The 12,298-nt window shown below is 31.3% G+C and overlaps 1 protein-coding gene across 1 annotated transcript; it reads right to left on the bottom strand.

The window, feature by feature from the left end:
• Positions 1–10,019: 10,019 nt before the first annotated feature.
• On the bottom strand, positions 10,020–11,926 carry LOC112712972 (uncharacterized). The gene is made up of 3 exons (XM_025765800.2): positions 11,760–11,926; positions 10,969–11,325; positions 10,020–10,303 (listed from the first exon to the last, which is right to left on the bottom strand). The coding sequence occupies exons 1-3, from the start codon at positions 11,848–11,850 to the stop codon at positions 10,146–10,148; spliced, it is 606 nt and encodes a 201-aa protein (XP_025621585.1). The 5' UTR covers positions 11,851–11,926; the 3' UTR covers positions 10,020–10,145.
• Positions 11,927–12,298: the final 372 nt, after the last annotated feature.

Below are 12,298 nucleotides of genomic sequence, written 5' to 3'. Positions count from 1 at the left end.
AATACAAGATAAACCCTACAAATGGGGTTTATCATCGTGCTGCCGTCACTCCATCATACACTCGTGCGGCCGTCGCTCTGCTGCCGCACTACCATCACTCCATTACTGCAACACCGCTATTTCTTTGTCACTTTGCATCGTTGTTTCCGCTGCCCTAATATTCTCCTTCAATTGACGTTTAGCATTTGGGTGGCCGATCATTTGAATTGACTCCAGAGATAGGAACACTGGTATTAATTATGACTTTACAAGGACATTAGATTCATCACTCAAATACCTTTTGCTTGTGCAGTTTGTTTTCTTCACTGGTGGTATTGTGTTTTTAACACTTATAGTGAATGGTTGGATAACACAGTTCGTTTGATCGTATAATTAACAGAAACATATACTTAATTTTTAATTTCACAAAGTATGAAATGTTGAACAAAACACTAGAAGATTTTGGTGAACTTGGAGATGATGAGGAACTAGGGCCTGCTCTGATTGGGCCACAGTGAAGAGATATATCTCCTGCCTAAATAACATTGAAGGTAAACATGTTCATCCTCACGATACATCTGAAAGTGATACTAATTTGGATGCTACAAATTTGAAAGACATACGAGTAGGCTGGGATTTTGGAGGAGAAAGAGATGTTACATCTGCATGATGCTGTCCAGGTATCCTCTGGTGATATTCATGCTTTTCTCTTCATCTGTTACCTTAAATTGAGTCCAAGTATCCTCTGCACCTGTATGTTTGCTCGAAAATCTTAAATTTTACTCATATATGTAGGGAAATGCTAATAAAGTGCATGCTGCAAAAAAATCCCGAGCATCGATTATCAGTAAGCCTCACCGAGACTAACTTTATTTCTGACACTAATGTGATTCATTATTGTTAACTCAAAAGTAAATTCATTTTATATGTATCATAGGCATATGAGATTTTAAAACACCCCTATCTACAATCTTATGTTGATCAATATCATTTGTCTTTTTGTCTGCCTATAACATGTTCTCCTCAAAAGTCTATTGGAGTTTTCTAGGATCCTCAAAGAAATAGGCCTGAAAGCCAAAATAATAATAGCTCAAGCAGTGACAAAGACTGTTTGATGTCAAATGAGAGAAACATGGAATGGCAGTGCCAAATTTTGGTAGAGAAACCACAATTCAGGTATTAATTGTTGATGATGGTTGAGTATCCTGTGCCTAGTGAAGAAGGAAATCATTTCTCAAATGGGGGATAATTCTAATAATCTTGACGACTTAGATGAGAACTATTTAGACGAGTAGGGTTATTTACCTTGTTTTGAATATTTTGTATTATTAGTGGATTTAAACGAATATTTTGTATTTAGTTATTTATCTTGTCTTGAATCTTTATGTTAAAAGATTGTTTATTATCTAATATTTAGTATAAATTTTATTTCTATATTTAAAAGTTCATTTATCTGGTTATCTAATATTTAATATAATTTTTATTTTTATATTTAAAATTTTATTTGCATTAATTGTCTACTATTTTTAAATGAAAAAAATAATTAAAAAAATATGGCTATTAAAATTGACAGCAATATTGCCGTTTTTTTAATTTGGATAAGACAAGAAAATAAAAAATAGATGACGATATTGTCTATACTTTAATAATTAAATCGACGGCTAATTTGTCAATTTTAATAAATCAAATATCGACAGACGTTTCGTTGATTTACATTAGATTATCGACAGTCAGGGTGTCACTTTTGTGGAATATGGATAAATCTCAAATTCATATTTTCGATGAAAAAGTTGTTGATTTTATATAAAATTTATTGATGGTTTAATAAATCGTTGATTTTTTATTAGGTTTTTGAAAATCGACACGTTTAAAAGCGACAGCAAACGTTGTCGATTTTGTCATTGATTTTTTGTCGATTATAACAGTATTTTTTGTAGTAAAAAGTAGTTCTTATGTTAAATTATATGTCACATACTTAAGCTACTCCTGTCCAATTAAATCTTTATAAGAAAAACACAATTTTTAAAAGTTATTCTAATCCGAATTATATGTCATTTATTCAAAATTAGAGTGATTGAAAATCATGCATGTGTCGTACACTAATTAAACCACTATTCTTAGCCAAATTCAAAGAGTCATGTGAAAGAGTTTTCAAGCTTTAATTCAAATATGAAAATTTTCAATTATAATAAAAGAATTCAAATGAGATTAGCAAACCTTTCAATACTACTAATCTGAATGAAGAATGAATTACTCAATCCTAAAATAAATCAATGCAAAACTTCAAAATAAAATAAACGTAGGTTAATAACCCATAGAAAATATAAACAGAGCTTATAACCCTTTTACAAATGATTAGTTACCCATGAAAAAGGAAAGAAAACAATGCAAAAAGATTACCGAGGAGCTGAAGATCCTCCTCGTGAATGCCTTCTCTTGTGAACCTTGTTCACTTATTTATATTATAATTCTAGAATTCAAATTTGAAACTATCCTAATCTTATCTTTCAGGGAGAAAGATAACATAACTATTTACTAACTTTAATTTCAAATTCAAAATAATAATTCAAATTAAATTCTAACAACCAAATCTCTTATGTTTCTAAAAGAAATTAATAATTAATCTTCTAGAGTCTTCAATATTTTAAATGTGATTAAGACTTCTAATGATGTGGATAATTGTACTTAGGCCTTAATTGTTGCTTTCTGAGAGTTGTAAGTTGAGCTTGTATTACAGAAATTTGGGCAAAAAGTCCAAAAGTACACCTTCCAGGGGAGGATATATGCCGGGTGTGTGGAGTGCTTGGAGGAACACCTGGCGGAGAAAGAAAGAAGGAAGGGTCCACTGAGCGTGCAGGAGGTCCGCCGAGCATGCATGTCTTCTGCCGAGCGTGAGATTGAAGAAGTTTGGGGCATTGATTTTTCATATCCCAAAGATGATGGTGGTGCATGACTCAAACTAAATGTCCACTATAGACATATTCATAACATTTTGAAACTCTGAACATTAGCTTTCTAACACAACTTAAACTGCCTCATTTGGACTTTTGAAGTTCAAGTTATCATCATTTGAGTATAAAGAGGTCAGGACTGAGAACTTATATGCCGGGTTTATGTGTTTTGTGCTATTCCAACTCTAACTATTTAATTATTTATTAAATTCTATTAGAAAACATAATAAGTTTGATTAAAACTTAAAAAAGTAAATGAAAAAGAACTTCAAAAATCACTTAAGATAACGTGTCATCAATTTGTTTTTAAAAGTTGTTCTTAGATTGTCTATATTTCTCTTTCCCCAAATGATGTTGCTTTTTTTATCAAGAGCTGTGAGCCTAAGCATCCTTGTATTAGAAAATTCAAAAAGAGAAATGGCAATTTTACATGCATAGCATAAAAGGTGAAACAATCTTTGAATGTTGATCCAATCATGAACAATGAACTCATATTTAATAAATTGAATACCAAGTTTGGAATTGAACCCCATCCCAAAAAATTATATAAGGTTAGAAGAAAAAATAGTTACTAGAAGATAGTTAAGGTTCTCATGCTTTATGTTATAGAAGATAGTTAAGTTTTTTAATTTGTTATTAAAAAAAATAGGGGAGCATAATAAAATTGGAGTACTATGATTAAACGACATTGAAGGAGGAAACTCATTTTTTTAAAAGGATCTTTATGTATATAGTTTCATGTATATAAGAATTTTTAAATAGTTGAAAACCACTTTTAACTTAGATGGATGTTGTTTAAAAGGTCCATACGGAGGATATTGCCTTGTGCATATTCTCTTTATGCAAATTCTCACATACACTATTAGAGATTCTTTGAATTTTTATTTATTGAATTGCCTGCATGATGCATTAGGGGATGATCATACACAATAATGAGTAATAGACAAAAGCTAATATATTTTTATTTTTATTATTTTCAATTAATATTATTAGCTAATATTTTAATTTATTTCTATTTAATGCTAAAGATTGACATAAGCAATTTTTGAGTACTTTTCAAATTCATAACAGAGACATTGTAGTAAGCATTTGTTGAATAACTTCAAAGAAAAATATTCATTATTTATCTTAAAATATCATTTTTGAATGGGTATTAAAGTTCCAATAGAATTTCTTTTAAAATGGCAATGAAAAAGATGAAAGTGTGTGATAATGATGCCTATCGATGTTTGTTGGATATTGCTCCCAGTCAAGTGACACAGTTAGGACAAATATTAGAAGGTTAATGGTTGATCTAAATATACCACTGATGAGGGAAAAATATTTTCACACAAATTCACCAGCAAGTGTATCGGGTCGCATCAAGTAGTAATAACTCACAAGAGTGAGGTCGATCTCACAGAGATTGATGGATTGAGCAACTTTAGTATGGTGATGAATTTAGTTAAGCGAATATTTGATGATTTGGGGGTGAAATTCGATTAACAGACAATAAAAATTGCAAGAAAATAAAATGCAGGAAGTAAATTGGCGGAATCTTAAAGTGCTGAAGGAGTAAATTGCAGAAACTTAAAGTGCAAGAAATTAAAAGAGCTGAAACTTAAATTGCAAGAAAGGTAAATTGCAGAAACTTAAAGTGAAAGTAACTTAAATTGCTGAATCTAAATTGCAAGGAAACTTAAATTGCATGATGAATAAAGGGATTTGGGTGCTGGAAATCAAAACAGAATTGGAAAATGTAAAGTGCAGTAAACTAGAGAACTCTCAGATGAAGAAATTCAAATCAGGATTTCAGTACCAAAACAGAAATGTAAAATTTAAGAAGAATCAAAATAGAATGAAAACTTAGACCAACTTTAAAATCCTAAAAGAGAAAATGAAAAGTGCAGAAGAATAACGAAACAGAAAGAAAACTAAGATCTCAAATGCTCTCTTAACAAAACAGAAAAGAAGAAATTGCAGAAGAAAGGTAAAAAAAGAAAGAAAACTATGATCAGATCTTCAATTCATAAAGCTATCAAAGGAAAAATAAAAGAAACCTCCACGATGAAGGAATTCAGAAGAATTCTTCAATCCGAAGCCCAAGATTCAAAACAAAAAAGTAAAAGTTGCAGAAGAGAGAAAACAAAACAGAAAGGAAAACTCATATCTGATCTTAATTCTAAAATTCTAAAAATGAAATTAAAAGAGAGCTCCTCAATGAAATCAAATTCCTATCTATTTATACACTTTCCAATTCTGGCTTTCAGTCCTTGAAGTGGGCTTTTTGGCCTTGTATGAAGTGGATCAGAGGTGCACTTGTTGCTGCTTCCAGGGGAACGTTGCGTTCTTAAAGTGAGCGCAACGTTCACTCACCCACGAGTGTGTGTCTCTGACGCGTTCGCGTCCTTTTGCTCCATCGGCGCGTACGCGTCATGTACGCGTACGCGTCACTATCAGTCTTCAGCTCCCAACACGCTCGCGCTCCTTTCACGCGTATGCGTCTTCAATGGTGTTCTCTTATTGAGCGCTATGTTGGCTTAGCAAGCACTGCCCACGCGTGCGCGTCCTCTATGCGTGCGCGTGGGTAGTAAAATCTCAATTCCAGACTTCAGCGCCAGTCACGCGTGCGCGTGCTTTATCCTAGATGCTCCATCGACGCGTGCGCGTCATGCATGCGTGCGCGTCGATTGCAGAACTTCACTTCCAAATTTCAATTTGCCTGAAAACACTGGCGTACTGAACGTAGCGATCTCTTTTGAAAACGAGCGCCAACCATTACCACACGTACGTGTCATGCATACGTGTGCGTGGATCTTCGAAAATTGCTCCTGACATGTAGGCGTCCTGTACGCGTGCGCGTCGCAAGTGAGCGTGCGTTCTTTCTTTGAATGCAAGGTTACTCTGGAGTGCTTCTCCTTTTCTTCATTTTCTCACCTAAAATCAATTAAACAAGAAATCAAGGTCTCACCAAAATCATAAGAAATTACATCGTTTATAATAATCACTTAATTCTTGCATAAATCTCATGATTTTGTATAAAATTAATGATGTTTGATTAAATCAAGATAAACATGGAATTCCACTCCAATCACTTACTTATTGTGCAAGAAAGTGCATAAAACTTAACAAAAGCAAGGAAAAATGCTAGTAAAACTAGTATAAGATGACTTGTCATCAACCACCCGAAAGTAGCATTGCGGCGTCTAATACATATTCGAATCCACTACCAGATAACATGGTGTAAGCAGATTTTGAAAGCCATAAGGGTTTTATAGTTGGAGAACGAATGACTGATCCTAATCAAATTAATCCTTTATCTGATGGTGATGAAGTAGATGTTGAACCCATGGATATATCTATTGAGAAAAATGAAGAGATAAACTACTTCACAAACTTATAATTCGCACTGACCCAACAGATATATGATGACTGTGTCAGACATGGTGGCTCGAAGGTCAAATAATCCGCAAGCATGACATTTGTGAATCACAACTCCCTAATATCATCATCTACAAGCTGCTCTAGCTTGGCCAGGCATAGGACGCACCCTATCCCGTCACCCCCCTCGAGGTCGCACCTATGGCAGATCATCATCCTTTGGTTGATGCAACTATGGAGGATCCAGAGTATAAACAGGTAGATCATGTGGTATGTGGCCTACAACGTGATTCTGTTGGTCTCCCAAATTAACCAACACTACATGCACCCACTAAAAATACGTCACAAATACTATTGTGACAGACGCAAATCAAAGTTGTGATGTAAATTCAATCAATAACAAGGCAATTGGTAAAAAAAAAAAGAACACGTCTATACTTATATACAAATATATTGATTACCTACGTCATTTATCCCAATGTTGTTGAGAACTCCTCTGCAACTCCAAAGTCTAGTATCCTTAGAGCCCTAAGATAGCTTGTGTCCCACCCAGCTACAATTTTATGAATTGTTAAAAGTTACACTTTCTTTTCTTTAGAGAGCAATAAAACAAAGAAAAGAAATGCAGAAATAATTCTGGACAAAAGAAATTTTCACTCTTCAAATTCTTGGGGTAAAAACGCAATGATATGATAATATGTCCAAGAGAGAAGCAAACCTCTACATCCACCTAAGTTTTGTTGCATTTAGTTTATTGTTCGACACGTCTGCTAGTACGAAAAGTCAAGCACAATTAAACCCCAAAATAGATGACCACACCAATCTAGATCCTTCAATAGTGGCAGCCACCTTTTGTGAACTCGACAGTCAGACATGTCCAAATACAAAATACTACTATGATCTGCTTGATATACCCTCAGGTGTACTGCTTTCATCGCTCATCCGTTGTGTCCTCTTCCAAATCCTGGCATATCATATCTCTAAACCACGATATATTGATGCTCCACTTATTCTGATCTTGTTTCTCAGTGGGTCCTATTACAGCTCTTATTAACTGCTAGCATAACTCCATTATGGTCCGTCCCTCATAGAAAAGCTCTCAGCTAGTCATGTAGCCACTAAAGCAGGATCTCCATCAATCAGAAGTTCTAACTAATAAGCCACATCCTGCAAGATAATAATCAACTCATGTAGGCAAATAAAACGTGTTTGACTTTCGCTGTCACCTCTTAATCAAAACAAGCAACGTCCAATCATGATCTCACTCAATCATGTATGCCACATGTTCAAAGCATGTTCGTATGAAATATGACCTAACAAACTTGTTGGACTATGTTAATTTATTTCATCAAGTGTCTAACATCTTAGTAGGCTAAAAAACACAAACTTATATAGAATTCAAGCTCCCAAAAATACAAATTTTATATGCAATAAATACATAATTTAAATTTTATATCAGTTGTCTAAACCTTCCAACAATATGATCAATCCTATCTAGTCTATACAAATTCTCCTCATAGCCTCTTAGCAAATTGTGCTCCATTGATACACGCTATGTAACACTTCAAATATAAAAAATAAAATAATCATGACGTACTAAATCTAAACTAAAATTCAAATAAAATTTCGATCACATTAAGCTAATCTAAATAGTCAAGTAATGGCACTTAAATTATAATTAAAAAATATTTATCCTATCCTCTACCCTCTACGTATTGGTTGGTCACTTGTTAATCTTAAACATAAGTTAATTTTCCTCATAACCTACAATTTAAATACACTCTATTAAAATTGAAATTAAAATCATGCACTCATCTAATATAAATATTTATTTTTATACATTATTATCTGATGATCTAAATAATTATTCCTATAATAACTAAAAACTACTTTTAGGTAACATTATCTAACCTAACTTTTTAAATAATTATATCATAACAATATCTAAATTAAATATTTAAACAATAATAAAATTATGAATTAGAAAAAATAAAAAAGATAGGGTAAAAATAATATTTGAAGAAGTTTGACCAAGATAAACGACGAAGGGGTCCCATTTATTGCGCGGTAAACCGGACATTGGGGGTTATTTTCTTTTTGGAAATAATAAAATTTTTTCATTCTTTAAGAAAAAAATTCCAGTATGTACATATTGTCACTGTTATTATTTGTATTTGTCTTTGTTTAATAGTTGTTGATGTTGGGTGTCTAAGATATGTTATTTAATTACATAAAACTTTAGATAAAAAAATAGTTAAGAGGTCAATATTTTTTATAATATTGTTTTATGTCTATATAAAAAATGTATCCAAGTTATTCAAATAATATGGGTTAGATGTGCTTCTCTCCCCCCTTACTCGTTTGTCATACACGCGCTACATATAATGTGCTGCAACTTAAAGCTTTGGTCAACGTGCATTTTTTCTTATTGATATGTATTGCCTTCGTCGTTCTCCTCTGGTCGCATTCATCTTCTCGTTTTCTTCTTTCGATCTGGTTACGTTGCATTTATCTTCTTCCGAATCTTTTTCGTTTTTCTTCTTCGATCTGCACTTCTGAATCGAAACAATGAATGACACAACTTCAAATCAGTTGAATGAGAGCGATTTGGATTATTCTTCTGAAACGAATCAAACTGACAAAGTTTGGATTATTCAATTTTGAATCGAATCGAATGGAATGCAATTGCTAATTTGAATTGAAATGAATGGACGGAGATGTACTGAATTGAATTGAATTGAATTGATAATATGTAAATTATAGGTAGAGCTGTTTGAATTTGATTTTATATAATGGATTATATTTCGTTCACTCAGTATTATACAATTGTTTCACCATGAGTACTGTGTTTGGTTCGTTATGCAGAAAGCTATTTGAATTTGATTTTATATAATGGATTATGTTTCGTTCACTCAATATTATACAATTGTTTCACCATGAGTACATGTTCGGTTCATTATACAGAAAGATGTTAATTGTTTCACCATAATAACATGTTCGATTCATTTCTATTCTGCACAATTCAAAACTCTTCATCCTCACCTTCTACTGCTTCTTCACCAGAGAGAGAAGGAGGAAAAGAAAAAAATACAGCAATAACAACAAAAGAATGACGATAAGGAGAAAACACGTAAAGAAGAAATGATGTGAAAAAGAAGGAGGAATGATGTGAAAAAGAAGGAGGAGAATGAGGAGGAAGAGGAGGAAGAAGGCGAAGAAGAAGACGCTCCGTGCGTAAACGAGCGTGAGAAGAAGAAGAAGAAGAGAAGAAGCGTTGGGTAAGAGCGGTTTCGTGTGTGTTGAGTGTGTGTATTTCACATTTCATTTAATGGTATTGAATTTTTTTGGTATTGGACCAACTTGAATGAACTTGGATACAAAATTACATAAATGTGTAATATAACTGTATTTTTTATTAATATTAGTTAATATTTTAGGCCAACACTTTATTTTGTATTATTAAGATTTAGGATTTAAAATTTAATATTTAAAATTTAGTGTTGATTAAGTATTGGATAAAATGATAATTTTATTTGTCATATATAGTTGTTCTTTAGATAAATCCATCATTATAAATCCAGTTATTGCTTTAATGTTTGACTGAGATACTAAAATTAAAATTTCAAGATTAAATTAAAATTATTATCGAACAAGCAAATAATTTTATATTAAAACCATACTTATTTCATAACATCAAATATTGATTTAGGTTAATGACCAAATCAGAGATGACAAGAAAGAAATGCATAGCATAATAACCAGATAGTAAGGTTCATATATAAATAAGTCGTAAGACACCCCATATCGATATTATTATATATTTGGTTACATATGTATATGATTGATAGGTTGGTATTAGGTTGTTGTCTCCTCATCAATGTCTCCATATCCTTTACCGCCATGTATCATGTTGGAAGTCTTTCTTGGAAAAATAGGAGTAAACTTTTCATTAACTTCCGAAGGCTCCATCATAAATTTACGATTTCTCATCGTTCTTCTACTTTTAGGATTCTCTGATTCAGCAATTTTATTTGTTACAATAATTAGAGGATTCAAGTTAAAAAATCTTACGATAACAATACACAATAAAAGTTTTAAACTTGCTTGATGCTTTAAGAAGCAATAAAACACATATGTAGCTTTTCGTTCCCTAAAATTCCATTATGAACCACTTATATTAAGCCAATATATGACTAGAATATAAGACATTGGGTTTTCTAATAATAATGAATTTTTCATTAGTTTTGAAAAATATATAAATAAAATGATTTTCACAAATAATAGTTTAAACAAGTTATATACTTTTATAACGTTGTAAAATTGGCTAAAATGTATGCTAATATATGATAAGAGAGTCTTCTGATTATTTTTAAAAAAATATATATATAAGGAATCAAATTTTAGTTAGCCAACATGAGTTATTTTTTTAACTTAAATTTTTTTTGAAAATTTTTAGATTTATAATTTATAATTTAAAATTTAGAATTAAAGATTTATAATTTAGAGTATATAATTTAAGATAAACAAAATAATTTTAAACACATTGATTAAAATTGGCTGAAAAAAATTAATTTCCTAACATTATTCATCAATTTTGAAATAAATTAGACCACTTATGTCAAAAATTTAAGGTACTAAAAAAGATAGACATTAAAAGAGGGGAAAAAAAAATCCTCACCAGTATCTCCGAAGTATGATGGATATTGATTGGCAGGATGGTAACTAGTCGAAGTAGTAGTATAAAGAGGGCTTGCTTCAGTTTTTGGTGTCACAAACATAGAACTTGAAAATGGCCAAGGGAAATTTATTCTACCACCCGGAAAATTAATATCTATCATTGTTTTGTCAAGTTGATAGTCACTGGGAGTATAGCCAATCAAACGAGTAGTATAGTGACCCTTTTTAGCGTTAGGTACCAAAGAAGGATTAGCTTCTTGAAAGTAGTCACTGGGAAGATAATAACCAATTGAGTTACTTGTTGAACCTTCTAACTCATAAGGCCATGCATCGTTATTTTGCGCAGGAATTCTCTCCTCTGGTGAATAGAGGAAAAATGTAAGTTATAATTGCAATCATTCTTTTAAAATTGAAAATTAAATTGAAAGTAATTATTTAAATTAATCTCTAAAATTTTTAATATTAGATGCTTTAGTCTTTTAAGTTTTAAAATACCCAAAACAATCTTTAAAATTTACTTATATTAGACAAATCAGTCTTTTTTTAATTTAATTCGTTTAATTAAAATGACTGTTTAAATTTTTAAAGTTTTTTAGAAATTATTTTAAAATTTTTTAATAATTTAAAATTTATTTTGTATTTTACTATTCGAATCAATTTGAGAGAGATTGTATTGTCTAATAAAGATAAATGTTAAAGACTAGTATGTATATTTTAAAATTTGAAAAATTTAGATAATTATCCTAAAACTCATTACAAAAGTTAAAGAAATAAAATAAAAAAATGACTCACCATTATTTGGTATTTCATGAGTTAAGACATGTGTTGATAAGAGAAAAGTATAAAGAAGAGCAAATGAAAAGTATAACATTGAATTCTTCATGATAGGAGAAAGGGGAAGATAACCAGTGAGAATGTGGAATCCATTGAAGTAAATAGTCTCATATATATGGGTTGAGAATCCACAATAATAATAACCAACATAAACACTCTACAAAAAATGAAAAGATGTCGTATTTTGAAGATGTTTAGCCACTTGGCTTTTACATAAAGCCAAATGATCAAAGAATCCTATACTATAGTAAATAGTATTATTATTTCAACATCATTTGAATTGTATGTATTCCTAAAACTGTCTTTTGTTGCGTGTTATGAACTTTATGTATTACTTCGATGATACTAGAGCCAAGGCATTTTATTGTTTTGATTTAATTTTGAGTAAATTATTGTTTTTATCCCTACGTTTGGGATAAATCTTAAAGTTGTCCCTAACATTTTAATTATCCTATTTAAGTTCCTAACATTTTAAAATTGACTCAATGTTGTCCTAA

The sequence above is a fragment of the Arachis hypogaea genome, chromosome 9 (genome assembly GCF_003086295.3).
Source record: "Arachis hypogaea cultivar Tifrunner chromosome 9, arahy.Tifrunner.gnm2.J5K5, whole genome shotgun sequence".
Taxonomy (NCBI): Eukaryota; Viridiplantae; Streptophyta; class Magnoliopsida; order Fabales; family Fabaceae; genus Arachis; species Arachis hypogaea.
Note: the sequence above shows the minus strand (reverse complement) of the source record. Positions and strands in the feature narration are given on the sequence as shown.

What these genes read in the sequence shown, in the direction of transcription:
- LOC112712972 (XM_025765800.2), bottom strand. Translation starts at nt 11,850, where the DNA reads ATGAAGAATTCAATGTTATACTTTTCATTTGCTCTTCTTTATACTTTT. An exon ending in TCATGAAATACCAAATAATG is followed by an intron (nt 11,326 to 11,759) that starts GTGAGTCATTTT and finishes TCTATTCACCAG; the next exon opens with AGGAGAGAATTCCTGCGCAA. An exon ending in ATCATACTTCGGAGATACTG is followed by an intron (nt 10,304 to 10,968) that starts GTGAGGATTTTT and finishes TTGCTGAATCAG; the next exon opens with AGAATCCTAAAAGTAGAAGA.